This window comes from Prionailurus viverrinus, chromosome B3 (assembly GCF_022837055.1).
Source record: "Prionailurus viverrinus isolate Anna chromosome B3, UM_Priviv_1.0, whole genome shotgun sequence".
NCBI classification, from domain to species: Eukaryota; Metazoa; Chordata; class Mammalia; order Carnivora; family Felidae; genus Prionailurus; species Prionailurus viverrinus.
In genome coordinates this window covers 106,750,705-106,773,123 of record NC_062566.1, presented here as the reverse complement: position 1 = coordinate 106,773,123, position 22,419 = coordinate 106,750,705, and the positions used below count along the sequence as shown (strand labels likewise).

Below are 22,419 nucleotides of genomic sequence, written 5' to 3'. Positions count from 1 at the left end.
GGCAGTGCACCACAGGGGTGCTGTCTCTTGGCTGAGCAGATGGTGCTCTGGGCTATAGCCCTCTTGAAGTGACTGAGTGGTCAGCTCTGTCAGGCGTGCCTCAGGGTAGGGACCTTGTTTATAGCCAGTCTTCGACTGCTACGTGGAGGATGCAGAAGTAGGTAGATACTTGTGTACATACGGAAATGTAAAAGTACCCAGTTACCTTGAGCTTAGACCTTCGGTTCCAGACATTCGCCCCGCTGTCAGTTCTCATCTCCTATACCTATTACCACCCTGGAGCCCAGTCTTTCCTCCCCACTCAGATGCATCTGGCCTTTAGGACTTGTCCAGAGGGCTGGTTCATTAGTACTCAAGTGAAAGTTGCTCTCAGTACAATATGTTCTTACATGGATAATGAGGCTTCTAAGGTTTATTTGGCTCACTCAGTAAAAAGCTGACTAAAGAGCTAGTCAGAAGCCTTCATCATTTCAGAACAGGGAAGAGTTTTTTTGTGTCCATTGGTAAAGCTTGGTATCTGCAGGAATTATTGGAATACTCCAGTTAGCCATTCCCCTGTAGAAGCAAATGATAAGCAAACACTGTGGTGGCTGTTGTGTTTTTTCTGGTTTGTGTTATAAAGACTCAACCCCGAGCAGATCACAGTTGGTGAGTATGATAGATTTCTTAACAGGTAAGTAAACCTACACATCCTCTTTACTTTTTGTTTTTAAGGAAAACATGCTTTGCTATCCCAGCTCCAAGATGCCAGTGTTCCATTTTGACTTCAGCAAAAAATATGGGGACCTCGACACTAATTTCCCTACCTCTGTTTTCTCAACAGGTTTCAGGAGAAGGGTAATCTGGAAGTCCTACTGTTTACCATCCAGTCCCGGATGAGAGCCAACAATCAGAAAGTGTATACACCTCACGATGGGAAACTAGTGTCTGACATCAACCGGGTATGGCGGTGTTTTCGTTACACATTGCCAGTGGGTTGAATGAGTTTCTGATAAGGGCACAGGGAATGGTTACTGGGCAGGATTAAACCAAGCCACCTTCTGTAGTGTTATTAACTGCACATGCTGGCTGTTTGGGAATGCTCTCTGAACCTCGTTCTGAGAGATCCGACTCCACTCACTGTCCATTAATTCAGCCCCCTGTTCAGATGCCCAGAGTCCATTCTTGGAGCCAGTTTTAGAGCTTAGTTTCTCTGACTATGGGATGAATATGAACTAATTAGAAGGGAAATGCTTTCTGGTACTTCAGAGGTTTGGAGGCTTAGCATCACTTGGACATCACTTGGACAGAATGAAAGTAGCCATTTAGTCAGTGAGAATTTACTGAGCACCCACAGAGGTGAGTAACATTATATTAGGCCAAGAGTCTAAGGCAGGTTTAGTGGAGGAAGGAACTGGGAGGTCAGGACCAGTGCTCCCCAAGTCTTTGGTAGCCAAAAGATGGACTGAACTTTAATCTAGGCTCTGCTTAGATTCCTGAAATCACTCCGTGTCGGGTGAAAGAGACAGAACCCTCAAACCTAGGTGTTCCCCTATGCCCCAAGAGTTCTCCTGTGTCCCTCACACAGGCCTGGGAAAGCCTGGAGGAAGCTGAGTATCGGCGGGAGCTGGCCCTGAGGGAAGAGCTCATTCGGCAGGAGAAGCTGGAGCAGTTGGCCCGACGCTTTGACAGAAAGGCCGCCATGAGAGAGACGTGGCTCAATGAAAACCAGCGCCTCGTGGCTCAGGTAGTGGGGGACACACTGGGGATGGCAGGAGGCAGAAGCTTTCCAGAGCCCCAGCAGTGAGCTGGGCTGGAGCCCCAGCTGGCCTCTCAGTGGCAGTGGGATAAGCCTCTCCACAGGCCTTGTGGCCCTGCTCCCCATGACTGGGTAAATCGGCATTCACGTTTGAGGAAGAACTCTCTGTGGACTCTGACCTCTAGGATCATGTCATATTTCACTAGTCAAAAATTGACCCCAGGGCTGATTCTCCATAAGAGCATCTGTTCCTTTCCATTTAGAGCTTGGACTCAAATGTCCAGGAAGGGGAAAGCCAGCATTCTGAGAGAATCGGAAAGTGTGCGTGCACCCTAGATAGCATGGGAGTGAGCCATCTGTTTACAGCTGCATGGCTTCCAAGTGAGAAGCAGCCCCTTCCTGCCCAGAATCGGGCAGGTCCATTCAAGGCAGGGCAGTGAGTGCCAGCAGGCTGCAAAAGGGCTTGGTCAGTCACTTAGACACGGCATACCCACGTGTATGGCACAGTGAATAAAATTATGAGCTTCTTTTAAAGGCTCTTGTAAGACATTTAGTCTTTGGAACTTGGCTTTGATAAGATAGGCTGAGAAAAACAGCAGAATGCACCCCTCGGACGGGCTTTCCCATCCAGCAGTTGTTCTGAAGGGACCCGCCATTTCTCTGTGCTTGGGGACTGGCCAAGGGGAGCCTGACTGAGCCACCTGCTTTCCTCCGCACGGGACAGGACAATTTTGGGTATGACCTGGCAGCCGTGGAGGCCGCCAAGAAGAAGCATGAAGCCATCGAGACCGACACAGCTGCTTACGAGGAGCGGGTGAGGGCCCTGGAGGACCTGGCCCAGGAGCTAGAGAAGGAGAATTACCATGACCAGAAGCGCATCACTGCCCGCAAGGACAACATCCTGCGCCTGTGGAACTATCTGCAGGAGCTGCTGAGGGCCCGGCGCCAGCGACTGGAGACAACCCTGGCCCTGCAGAAGCTCTTCCAGGACATGCTGCACAGCATTGACTGGATGGATGAGATCAAGGTGAGCCCCGGAGGCTGCCCATCCCCTACTGCCTCCCACCCCTCCCCACCAGCCCTACCTCAGCACTGGCCCTGCAGTTAGCTGTGCTTCCTTAGATGCCTCCCAGCCGAACATGCCTCTGGCCCAAAATGGAGAAACTGAGGCAGTATGGTGTCTGGCTGCATCCACCTATCAACTGCTTGGCTCCCTCTGCTCCAGACAAGTCACCAACCCAGGTCCACTGTATTTCGGGTGATCAAAACATCTTGGGTTTATGGTAGCACAGGTGCCAACCTACAGGACCTAGAAGTGATAGACATGAATCAGGAGCTTGGAGAATCCGGCCCCAACTAATCCCAGTTTGAGTCTGGTTAGAATCCAGACTTCCCAGCATAGGAGCAACCAAGAAGTCTGACTCTCCTCTCCCTCCACTGCAGTGGGTCTCGCTGAGGATGCACATCAGACCAACCATGGAGCTTTCTAAAAATACACATGCCCAGGCCCCAAACCTTGAGACAGATGCAGGAGATCGAGTGTGGGGCTTGAGCTTCTGAAAAACGTTCCATGCATGATTCTGAAAGGCACTCCCACTAGGAAGTCCTCTATAGCTTCCATGCTGAGCAGCAAGCATCTTCCAGCTGCATCTGACTCCCAGGCCCCCATACCATGGATGCTTCCTTTGGAGGGGTCTCTTCTCCTAGCAGGTATGTGACTTCACCTCTCCTTTTCCCCTCTACCCGGTCTGTCCTCTTTGCCAGGCTCACCTCTTGTCTGCTGAGTTTGGGAAGCATTTGTTGGAGGTCGAGGACTTGCTACAGAAGCACAAGTTGATGGAAGCTGACATCGCCATCCAAGGGGACAAAGTGAAGGCCATCACTGCGGCCACCCTGCAGTTCACTGAGGGGAAAGGTGAGGCCACGGATGTCTCCCTGTTGAGATCTCTGAAGCCAGAGTCCTATGCTCTGGCCCAGCGTTCTAGCACCTCAACTTGGATAAATCCTCCAGCTTTAGAATTCTGCTTCTTTCATCAACTAAGGTGCAAAAGAGAAGCTTGAAGGAGAGCAAAATTCTCCAGATAGCAGGCAACTGCTTCAGTAATCTAGAATCAGAAGGTGTTCCTAAGCACCAATAAGGCATCATCTGCCTTCCATTCACTCTGCTAGTTCAAGATACAGCAGATACCATTTAGAATTATAGCTTTGGGTCTTAAAGATCCTGATGCCTCCTTGAAGAATCATCTTGAAATCTGCCTGGGCCTTTTAAAAAAGATTTTGTGTTATGCGTTTCTACCAAGAGCCGACCCACCTTATTCCTGAATTGTTAATGGGAACTAATTATAAAGAACTTGGCCTGTCCTCTGAGCAACTGGGAACTCTGTGTCCACTTCCAAAGCCCCAGTGAGATGGCAGGTTCTAGATTGTGTGGTTCTAGCCTGGCAACTGATCCAAGGCTTGCCCACAAACAAAACCCTTACCTCTTTTCCCTTCCCTTCTTTCATTCCTCGCAGGATACCAGCCTTGCGACCCCCAGGTTATCCAGGACCGTATCAGCCACCTGGAGCAGTGCTTTGAGGAGCTGAGCAACATGGCAGCTGGACGGAAGGCCCAGTTGGAGCAGTCCAAACGGCTCTGGAAGTTCTTCTGGGAGATGGACGAGGCCGAGAGCTGGATCAAGGAGAAGGAGCAGATCTACTCTTCCCTGGACTATGGCAAAGACCTGACGAGTGTGCTCATCCTTCAGCGCAAGCACAAGGCCTTTGAGGATGAGCTCCGAGGGCTGGACACCCACCTGGAGCAGATCTTCCAGGAGGCAGAGGGCATGGTCGCACGTAAGCAATTTGGGCACCCACAGATTGAGGCCCGAATCAAGGAGGTGTCTGCACAGTGGGACCAGCTAAAGGAGCTGGCTGCATTTCGCAAGAAGAACCTCCAGGATGCTGAGAACTTCTTCCAGTTCCAGGGTGATGCTGACGACCTAAAGGCCTGGCTGCAAGATGCCCACCGGCTGCTCTCAGGTGAAGACGTGGGACAGGATGAGGGGGCCACACGGGCCCTGGGGAAGAAGCATAAGGACTTCCTGGAGGAGCTGGAGGAGAGCCGCGGGGTGATGGAACATCTGGAACAGCAGGCCCAGGACTTCCCCCAAGAGTTTCGGGATTCCCCAGATGTGACCAACCGGCTGCAGGCCCTTCGGGAGCTCTACCAGCAGGTGGTGGCCCAGGCAGACCTGCGTCGGCAGAGGCTGCAGGATGCCCTGGACCTGTATACGGTGTTTGGGGAGACAGATGCCTGTGAGCTGTGGATGGGTGAGAAGGAAAAGTGGCTGGCCCAGATGGAAATCCCAGACACACTGGAGGACCTGGAGGTCGCACAGCACAGGTCAGAGCCTGGCTTTCTCTCCCTCAGCTCCCCGCACTATGGCCCTGCACTGTAGGAACAACCTCTAGATCAGGAGAGCTCTCTCTGAGAGGGAACGGGATACCCTTAATTGCTCAGGCCATGCACCAGAGTCATGGGTTTTAATCAGGCTCTGTGGCTTTGGGTACTTTGCCCCCTGGGGCCTTCCTTAAAATAACACAGGGGATCTTTCTAGTCCAGTTATTCAATTACTTTTCGGCCACAGCAGTCTTTGTTCAAATGAATTGTATTTAGAACCTCTGACATATAACACAGAGGAAAGTAGAACTGTTTGGTTAAGGGGGAGGTGAGAAGTCGGAGCCTCACCACCTCTAGCTCTCTATGGCAGTCACTAAGCCACAGAGCCCCAAATGGCCACAGGGACCAGTTTGCAAACTACTGGTCTGTAAGGCGACTCTCCTGTCCAGTATTCTGATTCTATCCGCACTCGGGCATGGGGGAGCATGCCCCCAGTCTGGACGGCACTCCAAGTGTCTTAAGTACAGAACTAGAGAGTTGAGGAGGAGAGGTCACTCCCTAGAGTGTGCTGGGGTGGGTCCAGGGTGCTGGAGAGACCTGGTCTCTTATCCCAGAAGGGTCAGCTTGCATAACTACACCCGGCCCCCAGAGGCTCCCCCTTCTCCTACCTGGGGACAGAGCACCTGGCTGGGGAGGGTATCCTTCAGGTCAAGGTATCAAGGCCAGTGGAATTAACGCCAAAGAGTAGCAGCTGTGGCAGTGGAGACACGGCAGGTGTTCTTTGAGGTGATCAACCCCACCCCCACCCCAACATACACACCTCTTCTTTCCCCTCTGCCTCTCCATTGAGCCAATGGCCTATGTGGTAAGCAACCAGCTGTTTACTAGCCTGGTCCAAGAAATGCCAAACTATGAAATTGGACCCATGAATCAGAAAATAGAGTCTGTCAGCATTACTTTTTCCTTTCTGCCCCCTTACCCGGTCACATGTATTTAGGAGATGGAAGGAGAAAGTGAGAGTTCCAGGTTCCAGAGACAGGGCAGTAGGCCAAGTGCCCAGGCTGCCTCCCCAGTCCTCATCTTCTCTGTCCCTATCAGGTTTGACATCCTGGACCAGGAGATGAAGACGTTGATGATACAGATTGACGGCGTGAACCTTGCTGCCAACAGCCTGGTAGACAGCAGCCACCCTCGCAGTGGGGAAGTGAAGCAGTACCAGGACCACCTGAACAGCAGGTGGGGTGTGGGTAGGGCTGGGGGCTGAGGGCATCTTCTCTGGGCCACTGACACACCCTTGGGGTATGGCCCCAAAGTCAGGATTCCTGCTAGGCACTGTTGGGTTTGTACCCTCAGAGCTCCTGTCTTTCTCAGTCACAGTCTCCTTCTGACCATGGACTGTAGCAACAAGGGGTAAACAGCGCTGCACTCACCACACAGGGTGGGGTGTATCCTGTGTGATGGAGGAAACGTTCTGAGCGCACTTGTAGTTAGAATCAGGCCATAAGGCACTCATGCCACATTTCCCCAGACATTCGTAGGCAGGAAAAATTGCTTTCTGAGAGCTCTTAAGTACTGTCCATAAAAGAGAGCTCCTGCCTGTGCCAAAATGCAGCATCAATAATGAGGCTGGCTTGAATGAGCAGGAGAATTAGCAGGAAGCCTTGAGCTTGCTTTGTGGCTGGAACAAAAAACAGCCCCTAAGGAACCTTTAGAGAGGGGGTGCTTTCTGTCCAAGGCATAATTGCCATGAGTTCCTGAAGGATCTCTGAGGATAGCACACGCCTGTGTTCCCTTTGTTACTTTGGGCCCTGCACACACAATACCACATGTTTACCACCTCCCTGTTGCCCCAGTTCCTTTCCCCACACTTATGTCGGGGCTTTGCTCTGCCTGAAGCAATCTGGGAGGTGGAGTTAGGTAAGACCCCATTGTACTAAAAAAAAAAAAAAAAAGGCTCAGCCTAATAGAGACTCTGGTGGGGGCCCAGTGGGAGGCGGAGGGTGACAGGGATACTTCAGAGTCACTAGAACAGGACCGATTATCTCAGCATCTAATGACAGAGACTGAGGTCAGGAGATTCCTCTGTAATGTGAAGTTTGTGCATAGGAGGAAGATGACTTTTTGATCTTCTTTAGGCTTGGACATAATGCGGGTGTGTGTGTGTGTGTGTGTGTGTGTGTGTGTGTGTGTGTGTGTGTGAGAGAGAGAGAGAGAGAGAGAGAGTGTACAAGTGTGTGTGTGCGTGCGTGCAAGACAGGAAGAACTTGTCAGTTATGTATCTGTTGCCTTCATGAGAATGATCTTCATAAATCCTGAAGCTGTGAACCATCCTAAGTGAAATATGTCAAGGCACTTGCCATCCTTAGGTGAGAGAAAACCTGAGGCGTGAAATGGTAAGATGGTTTTCTCGTTAAATCTGAGAGTTGAAACGTACCTGCGAAGTCATCTAATCTGGCTGACTACTCCAGACCGCTGTTCTTGTACAGACACTTACAGGGGTGGGTAGCTCACCCCTTCACCATGCAGCCCACCCCATTTGGAGGCAACTTCCTTGGTTAGAAGGTCTGACCTCCTAGTGAATGGAAATCTTCCTTGAAATTTGTAGACCTTGGTTCTGGCCCTGCCCTTTAGAGAAATAAAAACTTATTATGAGTCTTCTTTCACGTGATAGCTCTTCAAATATGTATTTTTTAAACAACTGTGATTCTTCGCCTCTGCCCACAGCCTACCCCCATGCCACTGCCATTCTCCCTACCAGAGAGCATTCTCGTCCAACTCTATATTCCAAATCAGGCCCATCCTTTAGACCAGTTCAGGTGCCTCTTTTTCCCAGTGTCCAAGATGAAAACCGTTCTTTCCCTCCTTTGTACTGGTTCAGAACTTTATAGTCTACCTTCCATTATAATTACTTTTATCCTGAAGAACTTTCCTGCTAGACTAGAAGCAAATGAAGAGCAGTATGTTTACTGCCCACAGTGCTTTGAGCACCAAGCATATAGTTGAGCTTTCCTCTGTTTGGAATATTCTCTTTCCAAATATCCACTTGGCCACTACTAGGAGTTTATCCAAAGGATACAGGAGTGCTGATGCATAGGGGCACATGTACCCCAATGTTTATAACAGCACTGTCAATAATAGCCAAATTACGGAAAAAGCCCAAATATCCATCAACTGATGAATGGCTAAAGAAGATGTGGTTTATATATACAATGGAATGCTACTTGGCAATGAGAAAGAATGAAATCGTGCCATTTGTAACAACATGGATGGAACTGGAGGGTATTATGCTGAGTGAAATAAGTCAGAGAAAGATATCCTATGTTTTCACTCATATGTGGAGTTTGAGAAACTTAACAGAAGACCAGGGGGAAGGGAAAGGGGGAAAAATAGTTTCAAACAGAGAGTGAGGCAAACCATAAGAGACTCTGAAATACAGAGAATAAATTGAGGGTTGAAGGGGGTGGGGGGAGGGGAAAATGGGTGATGGGTATTGAGGAGGGCACTTGTTGGAATGAGCACTGGGTGTTGTATGCAAGTGATGAATCATGGGAATCTACTCCCAAAACCAAGAGCACATTGTATACTCTGTATGTTAGCTAACTTGACAATAAATTATATTTAGAAAAAAATAAGTAACAGGATGCTTGGGTGGCTCAGTTGGTTAAGTGTCCGACTTTGGCTCAGGTCATGATCTCACGGTTTGTGGGTTTGAGCTGTGCTTCGGGATCTGTGCTGAAAGCTCAGAGCTTGGAGCCTGCTTCAGATTCTGTGTCTCCCTCTCTCTCTGCCCCTCCCCCACTTGTACTCTGTCTCTGTCTCTCAAAAATAACAAAAACATTAACAAAAAAATTATTTTAAGAAAATGAATAAATGTTAAAAAAATTAAAAAGTAAAGAATAAAATGACAAGAAATAGGCAAAGTGAATGTGAAGGAAGCAGAACAAAACTTGAAAAAGAAGAGAAGTATGCCATATTCTTTGATAGAAGGACTTACCATGATAATAATGTCAAAACAAAGCCTTATGTATTTAAGGCCCAAAAAGACAAACACACACACACACACACACACACGGCTTACTCCCTTATATTATTCAGACTCAGCTTATTGGAACAGCCTTCACTGACCACCCAGTTGAAAACATCACTACCTGCTTCCTACCCAGCCCCTCTGCCTCTATCTCATTATGTTGCTTTACTTTTTCATTGTACCTATCACCACTTGATGAATTATGGACTTACTTATCTGTCTCTGCTCATTCAAATGAGAGCAAGTACTTTGCTTCGTTCATTGCTACATCCCTAGAGCCTAGAACAGTGCCTGGCAAAAGGCACATGACAGTTGCATGATAAATATTTAGTGAATGAGTGAACAGGGACACAACTGAAATCTCTTCTGCCAGGCTTGGCCCATATGAGTCATTCAAGCACTTACTGAATAAGTGATTACCTTCATACGCTGTATACATTCCATTTTTTTTAATGTTTATTTTTGAGAGAGAAAGCGAGAGCGAGCTGGGGAGGGGCAGAGAGGAAGACACAGAATCTGAGGCAGTCTCCAGGCTCTGAGCTGTCAGCACAGAGCATAGTGTGGGGCTCAAACCCATGAACCGCAAGATCATGACCTGAGCCAAAGTTGGAGGCTTAATGGACTGAGCCATCTACACACCCCAATTCCATTTTTTTTTAATGATCTTGGCCCAGGACCAAACCTGAACTTCTGACTGGCCTCACCAGGGCTGACTGGAGTGGTTCTGTCAGCTTTCTTCCATCTTAGAGACAGTGCAGCAGGAGCAACTAGACTTAATTCCCAGCCTATCCTCTCTGTGGTCTCTGCTGGTGGCTGTGGTGAGGCCACACCAGGAAAGGCCTAGAAAATCACCACAGAGCTTCTTGCATGGAGGCACAGAATTTCCCAGGAATCAGGGACTTCTCTGTCTAGGAGAGAAACTGCAAAATCTTTGGGCTCTTGCTCTTCTCTGTCCTGGTATTCCCAGTTCCTCCTAGCCTATCTCCCACTTCTCTTTGCAGACCTCTCACCCCTCTTTAGCAGCTGTTGTCACACCTTGGGAGTACCCACCTTGCCCTCTCCCCAGGCCATTTGCCTAGTTGCTCAGCCTCCTTCCCCCAGGTTCTGAGGGTACAAAGAGGAGTAAGATACTCAGGACCCAATCCTTAGATAGATCAGTACAGTGGTGGTACTGGAGAGCTGCTCATTGAGATTCAACTCTGATGTCCACCACAAAACCTGCCCCCATCACCCTCACAGTGTCCTTAGTTCTCTCTGCCTGGTGTACATAGTACTTTATACCAGTTATTTTGTGAGCTTGTCTTAATTTCTCTCTAAATCATACACTCCATAAGGTGAATTCTGACTATGACTATGTTCTCCCAACAGCTAACATAATACTTATTATACCCTGTGGGTATTCAAGAAAGATGAGCTCAGCAAATGAGCACTCAGCACACTCTTAAGTGCTTCCATATTACTTACTTATTACATATTACTCAGAATGAGTAAACTTGGGTCCAAGGAGAGGGTCTCTGGTGGCCCCGGCCCATGCTGATGCCCAGCTCTTTAGAAGAAGCTTACTGGGGGCTGCAGACCAACCCCAGGTTCCAGAACATCTGCCAGACCTTTGCGTATTTCCCATTTTCATTCTGGCAGTGCATCTTAAGGTCAAGATTATATTATCCATTTCTCAATTATAATCCCAGTTTCTCCCTTCCTCTTCCTCCTCCTCCTCCATAAGGCCACTTTTATTCTCTTTTTAGAGAGAGAGAGAGAGTGTGTGTGTGTATGAGTAGGAGAAGGGGAGAGGAAGAGGGGGAGAGAGAATCTTAAGCATGCTCCATGCCCAGCATGGAGCCTGACTCAGCATGGACCCTGGGATCATGGCCTGAGCTGAAATCAAGAGTCAGATGTTCAACTGACCGAGCCACCCAGGCACCCCAGGCCTCTTTTCTTTTAGAAACGAAGTGACCTTTGGGGCACCTGGGTGGCTCAGTCGGTTAAGTGGCCGACTTCGGCTCAGGTCATGATCTCGCGGTCCATGAGTTCGAGCCCCGTGTCAGGCTCTGTGCTGACAGCTCAGAGCCTGGAGACTGTTTCAGATTCTGTGTCTCCCTCTCTCTCTGCCCCTCCCCTGCTCCTGCTCTGTCTCTCTCTGTCTCAAAAATAAATAAACGTTAAAAAAATTTAAAAAAAAGAAACAAGGTGACCTTTTTAGGCCTTGGGCACTGTGAACATGGTCTTAGGCATCTGTATGGTTCCTTTAGGGCCACTGGCACCTTGTGTCCTGAAATTGCCTTTAAGTTGATAAATGTAAGGTTTCTAATTATTTTCAGCATTTCAAAAAATCTGGGGAGGTTATATGTTTGCCCAGAATTCAACTACATAACCAAACTAAGCGTCATGGTTGTTCCTTAACTTCTGGTTGGAATCTCGCCTCCTCCTGATGGAAATATCCGATTGGCAGTCTATATTATCTTGGGTAAAATTGGATAAATAAATTTTACTCATCACAGTTTGTTGGGTAGATGATTTTCTTTGGTGTGCAAGATCTATGGAGAGAGACTCTGCTGGGAATCTGGGTAGAGATGCCCTGTGGGAAGGGTTAAGGAAGTAGGTTTCTGTGTTCCCCTTGGCAGGTGGCTGGCATTCCAGACAGTAGTGTCAGAGAGGCGGGAGGCAGTAAACTCAGCCCTCCGGGTGCGTAACTATTGTGTGGACTGTGAAGAGACTAGCAAGTGGATTGAGGACAAGATGCACGTGGTACGGTCCACAAAAGACCTGGGCCAGGACCTGGCAGGCGTCATTGCCATCCAGCGGAAGCTGTCGGGGTTGGAGCGCGACGTGGCCGCCATCCAGGCCCGCGTGGGTGCCCTGGAGCATGAGTCGCAGCAGCTGATGGCATCTCACCCTGAGCAGAGAGAGGACATTGGCCAGCGGCAGACATGTGTGGAGCAGCTGTGGAAGGACCTGCAGGAAGCCCTCCAGGAGCAGGAAGCCTCACTGGGTGAAGCCAGCCAGCTGCAGGCCTTCCTGCAGAATCTAGATGACTTCCAGTCCTGGCTGTCCATGGCCCAGAAGGCCGTGGCCTCCGAGGACATGCCCGAGTCCCTCCCGGAGGCCGAGCAGCTCCTTCAGCAGCATGCGGCCATCAAGGACGAGATTGATGGGCACCAAGAGAGCTACCAGCATGTCAGGGTATCTGGAGAGAATGTGATCCGTGATCAGACAGACCCGGAGTATCTGCTTCTGGGCCAGAGGCTGGAGGGCCTGGATGCGGGCTGGGATGCCCTGTGCCGGATGTGGGAGAGTCGCAACCACTCGCTCGCCCAGTGCCTTGGCTTCCAGGAGTTCCAGAGAGATGCCAAGCAAGCTGAAGCCATCCTCAGCAATCAGGTAGAGGGAGGCATTCAGGATTGGGAAGTGGGGTTATCTCTCAGGGCAACAGCACTGGTGAGTCTGTGAATGTTCTCAGAGAACAAATTTTGGGGGACTCTCTCTGGCCAATGGGGGGGAAATCCTCTTTGTTCCTTATCATGTGCCTTTTCCAGCCCTGTGTCCTAAACTTTGCCTTCTTCTTGGGTCAGTTACAGGCTGGAGTTGTAAATTTTCCCCTGAGCCATTACCCTTCCATGTGGCTTTAGGCACACTGTTCCTTGGGTGCCGGGGGCCAAGCCTGGGGTTGCCTCTTCCTTGCACAACTCCAGCAGGTCACCATTCGTGCTGTAGCCTATATGGCTGCACACGGTGCTACTGCTTGGCAAGTGTCCTCACTGCCCTCTCAGCTTGTCTTCATCCCTTATCTGGAAACTTGCTTCAACAGGAATATACTCTGGCTCACTTGGAGCCCCCAGACTCCCTAGAGGCTGCAGAGGCTGGGATCCGGAAGTTTGAGGATTTCTTGATGTCTATGGAGAACAACCAGGATAAGGTCTTGAGTCCTGTGGACTCTGGAAACAAGCTGGTAGCTGACAAAAACCTCTACTCAGACAAGATCCTAGAGAAGGTGCAGCTGATTGAGGACAGGTACTCTCCACCCCCAAGGTCATGAGGCCAGAGCCAGGTAGGGCTGGTGGTGTTGTGCATGATTCCCAGGCTTAGCCATGTTGTGAACCGCAGCATCCGGCTTCCCTTCCAGGCACAGGAAAAACAAGGAGAAGGCTCAGGAGGCCTCAGCAACTCTGAGAGACAACTTGGAGCTCCAGAACTTCCTCCAGAACTGCCAAGAGGTGAGGCTGCAGCAAGGCAGGTCACTTTGCAGGAGATTCCATTCTAGGATCAAAGTGCCCTAGGAAGTCCACAGGGAGTACACCAGGCTGGCTCAGTCAGAGGAGTGTGCTGCTCTTGATCTCAGAGTCAGGGGTTTGAGCCCCACGTTGGGTGTAGAGATTACTAAAAAATAAGTAAATAAACTTAAAAAAAAAAAAAAGTCCACAGGATTCCAAGTTGGGAGTCTGGAATTTCATGAGGGAAACTCTGGGTATTTGATAGCATAGGTCATCTTCTAGAATCTTTGGTTCTACAATTCTCTTTTTTCTTTCTTTTTTTTTTTTAACCTTGAATCTACAAAGTCATCTTTTAATTTGCAGTCTAGGGCAGGGTTCCTCAAAGAGTGGCCCTAGGGCTATCTATATTAAAGTCACCTAGGGCCCTAGTCAAGGCCAGCTTCAAGAACATGCAACCTGTGCATTCATACAGGACCTGTGCTTAGAAGGGCCCCATGCTTGATTTAATGGTCTGTGGTTGCCATCTTGAAATTCTTAATAATTTTGAGTATTTCCATTTTGCAATGGGCCCTGAAAATGATGGAGCCAGTCCTGGCCCTCATTAAATGCAAAGTCCTGGGCCCCACTGAGGCCCAGATGAATCAGAACCTTAAGGGGTGAGAGAGAGAGAACAGCATTTTCAACAAACCTCCCAGTTGGAGAACTGACTCAGAGGTCCTTGCTCAGCCTGGTGTAAGCCACACTCCTGAGTCCCTCCATGAGCAGTACTTCTGTGTGGAATGGTGCTTTCTCTGACTTCTTTTTTGCTCCCATCCTCATACCCCTTTCCACCCTGCCCAAACAACTTTGTTTTCATCTACCTCTGCCCTTGGCACCAACCAGGCTTGGTATGCTGCCAGGACATCTTGGAAACATTGGATGCTTATCACGGTTCTTCCCTCATTGTTAAATATAGGATCTGCCCTTGACTTCTTCCTCAGATAACATTTTCTCTGTGTTTATTAATCATTTCTCACCCTACTGCCAAAGGATGGATTTATCTGTCCATCCAGTAAACACTCACTGAGTTCCTCTAATAGGCCAGGCCCTGTCCTAGGTCCTGGAAATATGGAGAGAAGCATAGATATCCCTGGAGTCATACTGCACACAGTCTACTAGGGAAGACACTCAGGTGCTTATGTTTTAACCCTGAGACAACACAGGTTAAGTTGGCTGTGCTGGGAGATAGGAACCAAGAGCTTTGGAGAGTAGTACTCTGCTGTATTCCTACTTCCTCTCCTTGGCCTTCTTCTGCAGCCAGAGGTGGAGATCAGGACCTGCCCTGAGCCCCTGGCCAAAGAGGTACACTCAGAGATTGTTGGACTCCCGCTTTCTGTCCACAGCTCACTCTCTGGATCAATGACAAGCTGCTAACATCTCAGGATGTCTCCTATGATGAAGTGAGAAACCTTCAAAACAAGTGGCTGAAGCACCAGGCCTTTGTGGCAGACCTGGCTTCCCACCAAGGATGGTTAGATAGCATTGATGCAGTAAGTAAAGCAAATGGTGAGTGGTGGGGGGCTCTCTGCTCAGATGTGCTTACCTGAATAAGCTTCACTCAGGGCATAGACACTATCTGAAGCTTACTGGATGGTATAGACCCTGGTAGTGAAAAACTTCTCTAAATAGTAGCCAAACCTTCAGAGCTCCTGGTATAACCAGCCTTGTAGGGTCTGGTCAGAATTGGTGCTTCCTCTGGGAGGCCTGAGTCTAGAGACAGTCCAGGACAGTGAGAAAACCCGAGTTGGTGCCTCAGCATCTAGTGCCAGGACACCAGTTATCTCTGTTTGCTTTCCGTTATTCTCACCAGGACACCAGCACTGTCCCTCCCAAGGGCAAAGGAGTATATGAGATGAGTAGAGTGGCTCGGGGGACCATTGACCCTCATTATTTGGATGGGCAGGACAACCCCTCATAGATGGGGAGCCAGGGGTCCCCCCTATAACAAGCTTGCCCAAGGGCCCAAGTCAAAATGTAGCTGGTGGTAGATCTGAGAATCAGTTGCATTTACTCCTCCCTACTGTGGCTGTCCAGGAAAAAGTAGGAAGAAGCCATTGTGGTTGAAGGTGCAGGCTCCAAGCCAGACTGTCCAACTCCTCAACCTCTCTGGGCCTCAGTTTCTTCATCTGAAAAATGAGGGTAATAACAATACCTAGCCAAGGGATGGTGAGCATTAAAGCACTTAGAATAGCCCTTAGCACTTACTGGGCATACAGTAACTATTGGCTATTATTAGCAACATCTATTTCTAGGCCTATGTCATATTATACTGTACTCACCTAAAAGGGTACATTTATTCAGGTGAAAACCAGGTAAGACACACTCAGTAACTAAAACATATCACAAAGGTTAGCAGTGCATAGCCTCTGGGAAAACCATCAAGAGAGAGTAGAGTCCTTTCCATGCTGCTTGTACCTGGATGGATCTTGAATCTTTTTTAATTAAAAAATAATTTAGCATCAGTTGATCCTGGTCTGCAACTCCCCATACTACAATCAATCTCCCTGAGTCCTTTGCTCCAGACATACTCCTCCCTGTCACACCTTCTCCTGAAAATAACTCGGGTGGGGGGGGGGGGGTGCAGTCTTTGAGATGAGCCTCACCTGAGTTCCAGGCAGATTCTTTGCCTCCCTGACCTCAGTTAACCCCTGGCAACCACTTGGAGCAGGGCTGTTCCGAGGCTGCCTGGCCTCAAAGGGTGAGCCCTCCTGTTTCCCCCACAGGAAGGAAAGCAGCTGATGGAGGAGAAGCCTCATTATTTGGCCCTGGTGTCCCAGAGGCTGGAAGATTTGCACCGGCTCTGGGATGAACTTCAGGCCACCACACAGGAGAGGACCCAGCACCTCTCAGCTGCCAGGAACTCCTACCTGCGCTCACAGACCCACGCCGACCTCAACAAGTGGATCAGTGCTATGGAGGACCAGCTGCGGTCCGATGACCCTGGCAAGGACCTGACCAGTGTCAACCGGATGCTGGCTAAGCTGAAGGCACGTGAGTGGGTTGTAGACTGGGAGTGTTGGAATAGGAGATCTTAGGAAGCAAATGTGCAACCTGAAAGTAAGTACTCCTGTTCCTCTTAGGTGGGCTTGCCTTTATCAAGCAAAAATGTCTCCTGGTTCATAACCCATCTCCTACCCCGTTGTAGTGAAGACAGGGATCCGGGGTTAATAAAAGCATGCACCACAAGTATAGGACAGGCACTTGTGAGGCAGGAAGGAAGAGTGGGGGCACCCAGGGAGACTTCCTGGGGGGAGGTGGGGCCTTTAAAGATGAATGGGATACGGATGATGATGAGAATGAGGGACTATCCAGGTGCCAAGGTTGGTACTGACACTGTCCCCTTATGCCCCAGCGTGTGGAGGACCAAGTGAATGTGCGGAAGGAGGAGCTGGGGGAGCTGCTTGCCCAGGTGCCCTCACTGGGAGATGAGGCAGAAGACACAGACGTGAGCATCGAGAAGCGGTTCCTGGACCTCCTGGAGCCCCTGGAGAGGAGAAAGAAGCAGCTGGAGTCATCCCGAGCCAAGCTGCAGATCAGCCGGGACTTAGAGGATGAGACGGTGAGTGGGTACAGACCCCCCCTAGAGGCAGGATGGCTGGCTGCAGCCCTAGGGAGTTTTTAAAGATTTCTGGTCCCCTCATCTCCTTATCTCAGAAAGCCAATGTGATTATTGCATTAAATATGATAGTAAAACCAGTGCTTTTTTTTTAAGCGTTTTTTTTAATGTTTATTTTTGAGAGAGAGAGAGCATGAGGGGAAGGGACAGAGAGAGAATCCCAAGCAGGCTCCATGCTGTCAGCACAAGGCCCAATGCAGGACTCGATCCCACAAGCTGTGAGATCATGACCTGAGCCGAGATCAAGAGTTGGATGCTTAACTGACTGAGCCACCCAGGCCTTCGACCAATGCTTTTTGAATGGTAACTCAGTTATGGACTTCGGGGCAGACAGACTTGGGTTCAAATCCAGCTATGTTACCTGCCCCGTGTGTGACCAGGAGCAAGTCATTTGGAACCTCGTAATATCAAACTGTCCCCATCTATAAAATGGGGGCAAAATCCTCATGGGGCGTTGGGAAGAACCAGGGAGACACAGCAGGAAAGAGCTCTATCTGACCCAGGTGAGTGTGTGGGGAAAAGTTGACCATGACCATCATCAGCTGCCCTTGCCTTCTGGTCTCTACAGCTGTGGGTGGAAGAGAGGCTGCCTCTGGCCCAGTCAGCAGACTATGGCACGAATCTACAAACTGTACAGCTGTTCATGAAGAAGAATCAGGTGAGTCCTGCTTCACCTGGTTAGTGCCCCCCCCACCCCCACTACCTCCTCCCTGCCCCTGCCCTTCCCAGGGAGGAACTCCCAGCCTTGACATGCAGAAAGCCAGCAACAGCAGATTATTATTCTCGTTGGTAGCGATGAGGCTCACAGACCCCATAAAAAGAGAAGCTTTGGTGATGGCAGAGAGAATTCTGGGAAGTCCATAGCAGAGCCGGGCTGGTCAGGGGATGTCCAGATGTTTAAGGATTTGGGGGCATTTAGATCCATCAGAGCATACGTGAGTGCAGGACCCAGAAGCCCTGGCCCAGGGTTTATTGTGCTTTATGGCTTCTGTATCCCATGGCCTCCCTGAAAGGAAGCCCATAGTTCCTGATTTCTTTCTCAATAATGACTTGCCCCTCTTCCAGGGCTGAGCCTGGCCCTCAGGGTAAGTAGGACCCATTTCTCCCAACACATGAGAATATTTGTGGGGCTCAAGCCCCATTAGGAAGCCACTAAACTTGGTATCTGAACCTTTGGAACAACATCCACTTGCTGTTCTGCTCTTTCTTAAGCCTGATGACCCTAGTTACTTCTGTGGCCCTGGTGAGACTCCTGGAAGTGAGCAGATGCCATATTTCCTCCTATATCAGGAATACAAGTATGCTCTTGTATCTTCCAAGAAGATACAGCTGCATGGGCTCAGGGTGTCTCTGTGTCCAGATGGGCTGGCCACAGACCCTACTCTTGGGCAGAGAGTTGCCCCTGCTGCCCGGTCTCCTCTCTGGGTCAGGGAGTGGGGGCAGCCACAGCCAAGAGCAATGAGAGCCCGGGAACTTATCCCAGAGAAGAGCAGTGTGTCCCAGAATGCCAGTCAGTATTGCAGCTCCTTGGGGAAGAAAGGTCAGGACAGATAGTACTTCCTCCAAACAATAGCAGCTGACATCTGCTCACAGAGCCCAGCTGCTGTGCAGGGGTCTGATTTACATTCAAAGAGGTGTCTGAAAACTCTCAGACCCTTTGCTTCCAGTTGACACAACCTAGTCATAAAGCCTCCAGTGGGCACAGGGAGGGACTTGGGCCAGAAAGTAGTAGGTGGGGATTCAATTAACGTCACAACCTCCATTTAAAAGAAGGACACTGACAGAAGAGTGTATTCTTGGGGCCTCAGTTTCCTCAACTGTAAAATGACCCAACATCGCTCCCTGCAACACTAAAGATTTTGACTCTGTCTAACCTTGGTGTTATTGCCAAAAGACTCTGAACTCCCCTGGATGAAGGTTGCTATTTCAGGAAAAGAGCAAGACAAATATGGATGGGGTTCCCCTAATCAAGAAGGGAAAGGTAGTCTCCTGGGAGAGCATGGCTGCCCTAGTAAAGACGACTTTAGACTAGACTCGCTAAGGCTTAAATCTCCTTTCATCACTCCCTCTATTGCAGTGGTTCTCAAAGTTCAGTGTGCATCAGACTCCCCTAGAGGGCTTGTTAAAACACAGTTGACTGGGATCCACCTCAGGTCTACTGATTCAGACTCTGGGAGTAGAGCCTCATAATTTGCATATCTATCAAGATCCTGGGTGATGATGCTGCCATGGGTCTGGGATCCCACTTTGAGAACCACTGCTCTAATGGCTGTCCATTGCAACTAGAACAAATCCTGCAAGGTATGAATGGTTCTCAACTTTGACTGCACATGAGAATCACCTGAGGGAACTTTGAAACCTAAGAATGCCCAGTTCCTGTGTCAGATAAATTAATTAAGGTCTCTGGGGATAGGGCCCTGACTCTGTATGTCTTCCCAGCTTATTCAATGTGCAACCAGGGTTAAGAACCACTGTCCCACCTGATCTGGCCCCTGCCTTCCTCTAAAGTCACCTCTCATCACTTTGGCCCTCCTCATCACAGTATTGTAGCTTTCCTGGCCCTGTCTCTGGCCTACAGATAGTGCAGGCTTGCTTCCACCCCAGGGACTTCACACTCACTCTTCCGTCTTGCCGGCAACACTCACGCCCCAAGTCTTTGTGAGGTGGCCTCCTTCTCGTAACTCATGCCATCTCCTCAGGAAGGCCCTTTCTGACACCCCGGGCTCAGGTAGCCATCAGCACGCATCCGTAGACATTCTTCATCTCATTGCAGTATTTTCCTCATGGTACCCATTATCCACATTTATTCACTTATTTGCATGCTCACCTTCTATTCCCTCTACAACAGCATAAGCTTTATGAGGGCAGGGGGTTTTATTTATCTTGTTCCCAGGCTGTCCCTAGAACCTGGAACAAGGCCTTGTACCCAGGAAATAATAAATACATGTTGGTCACGTGAGGTATGAAGAATACATCATAAGTGAGCACACTGCATGGAAGCCGATAAAGGAATTGCTTAAAAAAAGGGAGCGAAATACCTTGCAGGATCCCTTGCAGAGGTCGTAAGATCTCAGGAATAGTAAAGAGGCACACGGAGCTGACACCATGGGTTGTTTGAATTCAATTAGCCGGACCACAAAAAATTGTCAGAATTGAGATTTCGGGTCGAAAGGGTAAAAAGGCATTTCAGCAAGTTGGGTGACTTGTGGATAGTGCTGGGTCTGTAGATTTTAAATGCTGACAGTCACTGCACTACTTGTGTGTACAGCTCTTGCCCCCGCCCTCTGGGTGGTTTTAAAGGCCACAGGCAAATTGTACAAAGGGAGGAGAGGAGGTGTAAGGAGCCGAGAGCCCACACACAAGAAACAAGTAGGCTTGGGGCTCCAGGACCCAGAAAGTAAGTCCCACGTGGGTCATGGCCCCCTGAGGAAAAAGGTGACCTAGACACCAGAGTGAGAGGAGAATGCTATTTCGGTGGCTAAATGCTTAAACAGGAAATAATACAAAGTTCACAAAAGATTTGAGGCATGGAAATGGGGAGGCGGGGAGCCCAAATCCTAAAATCTGAACAAGGAGTAACTGTCAACTCTTGTACATGGAGCCAGAGATGCTAAAATAAGATATCAAGGCCATTTAAAAATTATTTTCCTTTCCTCCAACAAGTACAGCTAAGAAGCAAGCTCTGCTGAGACACAGGAAGCACAGGGAGCAGAGAGGGCCACGTTCAAATGCCGCGCTGCCACTCTTTGCCCACGTGTTACCTAGCGGCTCCTCACTGCCCTCCGTGCTCCTCTCTGACGGCGGGCGGAGGGTGCTGGGTGGTGCCTAGCGCCGCGCCTGGCACGTGGTCAGGGGCAGTTTTTACGGCCACCACCTGCTCGGCACTAGCTTTTCCGTGCAGGAGCCTGCCCGCGAAGGTGCCAGAGTGCAAGCCTGGCCCCCCTTTGTGGCGGGAGAGCCCCGCCTCTGAGCCCTTCCCCTCCGCCCACAGACCCTGCAGAATGAGATCCTGGGCCATGCGCCACGGGTGGAGGACGTGCTGCAGAGAGGGCAGCGGCTGGTGGAGGTGGCGGAGGTCGACTGCCAGGACATCGAGGAGCGCTTGGGGCGCCTGCAGGGTTTGTGGGACACCCTGCGGGAGGCAGCGGCCGGGAGGCTGCAGCGCCTGCGGGACGCCAGCGAGGCACAGCAGTACTACCTGGACGCAGGCGAGGCCGAGGCCTGGATCAGTGAGCAGGAGCTCTACATCATCTCCGACGAGACCCCGAAGGTCGGCCCGGGCTGGGGGGGGGTCAGGCTGGGGCAGTCGGGGGGCAGTCACACCTGGTACGTCCGGGTGTGTGAGGATACCCGCTACAGCATACACACTGCAGTCAGGTGCCCTGTCTGCCAACTTAGATTTGACCTAACCCAAGATTTCCTCACCTTTCTCATGCCATGGATTCTGTACTGATGGACTGCCACGGGAGGGATGGGAGATGAGGTGTGCGGGATCTCTAAGCAAGTTCTCCTGGGGTCAGAAGGGTGGAGCTGGGCCTGGGAGGGTAGGAGTCAGAAAAGAACCAAGAGGAAGGTAGGATGTCGTGGGAAAGGAATCACAGGAAGGAATCATGCACAGTTTTCTTTGTGTGTGTGTGGGGGGGGGGGGGGTCCCGTGAGCCTGGCTACCCCCCCCCTCCCTCCCCAGTCTCGAGCACCTCCCTGAGCAGGTGCCCTGACAGCCGCTGCCTCCTAGGATGAAGAGGGCGCCATCGTGATGCTGAAGCGGCATCTGAGGCAGCAACACACGGTGGAGGAGTACGGGAGGAACATCAAGCAGCTGGCCTCCAGGGCCCAGAGCCTGCTGTCTGCAGGCCACCCTGAGGGGTGCGTGTGCACCAAGAGTGACTTGGCCGGGGCCCCACCAACCGGGATCCCTGCGGGTCCAAGTGGGAAAATAGCAACAGTTTTGGGGAAAATAGCAACAGTTTTCATGGAAACTGTGGGTTTGAGAAAACTGCTGATTGGCCCAATTCCATTTCATGTTTCGGTTGTGTGTGAGTAACTTCAAACGGGGCCAACTAAAGCCTGATTTGCAAAAAGATCAGAAAATGCAATAGCAAAATTCCCCTCTTGGTGAACCAAGAGACCTAATCTTTCGTAGAGTTAGATTATGCTAAGAGACACTGAAGAGTAACTTCGCTTTTCTCTTTATGGTCCAGAGGATACTTCAGGATCTCACAGTGTCTCAGCAAAATCATTGTGTGGGCATGAAGGTAGAAAACCGACACCCATCTAGTTGGTTCTGCACAGATGGGGGCCCACTGGGTTGCACACCTCAGGCTGCACCTCCCACCCCGGGCTCAGCCCTGTCCTCGGCTGCCCACAGGGCATACACCACTGTGGGGTTTCAGCATCTCCCTGCAGCGTC

The 22,419-nt window shown here is 50.2% G+C and overlaps 1 protein-coding gene across 6 annotated transcripts in view; it reads left to right on the top strand.

The window, feature by feature from the left end:
- The window catches only part of SPTB (spectrin beta, erythrocytic), a 128,354-nt gene that overhangs the window by 83,968 nt on the left and 21,967 nt on the right, over positions 1–22,419 (top strand). For all 6 annotated transcript variants that reach the window (XR_007152765.1, XR_007152766.1, XM_047861359.1 and 3 more), the window contains 15 exons: positions 824–941; positions 1,568–1,726; positions 2,463–2,765; positions 3,503–3,653; positions 4,252–5,122; positions 6,218–6,355; positions 11,768–12,524; positions 12,952–13,154; positions 13,267–13,357; positions 14,737–14,883; positions 16,117–16,380; positions 16,746–16,952; positions 17,578–17,667; positions 21,001–21,279; positions 21,745–21,875. Coding sequence is in view for 4 of the 6 variants with exons in the window: in XM_047861359.1 (XP_047717315.1) it covers positions 824–941; positions 1,568–1,726; positions 2,463–2,765; positions 3,503–3,653; positions 4,252–5,122; positions 6,218–6,355; positions 11,768–12,524; positions 12,952–13,154; positions 13,267–13,357; positions 14,737–14,883; positions 16,117–16,380; positions 16,746–16,952; positions 17,578–17,667; positions 21,001–21,279; positions 21,745–21,875 (3,909 nt within the window). In the remaining 2 variants the exon portion in view is untranslated. The remainder of the gene's footprint in view (positions 1–823; positions 942–1,567; positions 1,727–2,462; positions 2,766–3,502; positions 3,654–4,251; positions 5,123–6,217; positions 6,356–11,767; positions 12,525–12,951; positions 13,155–13,266; positions 13,358–14,736; positions 14,884–16,116; positions 16,381–16,745; positions 16,953–17,577; positions 17,668–21,000; positions 21,280–21,744; positions 21,876–22,419) is intronic.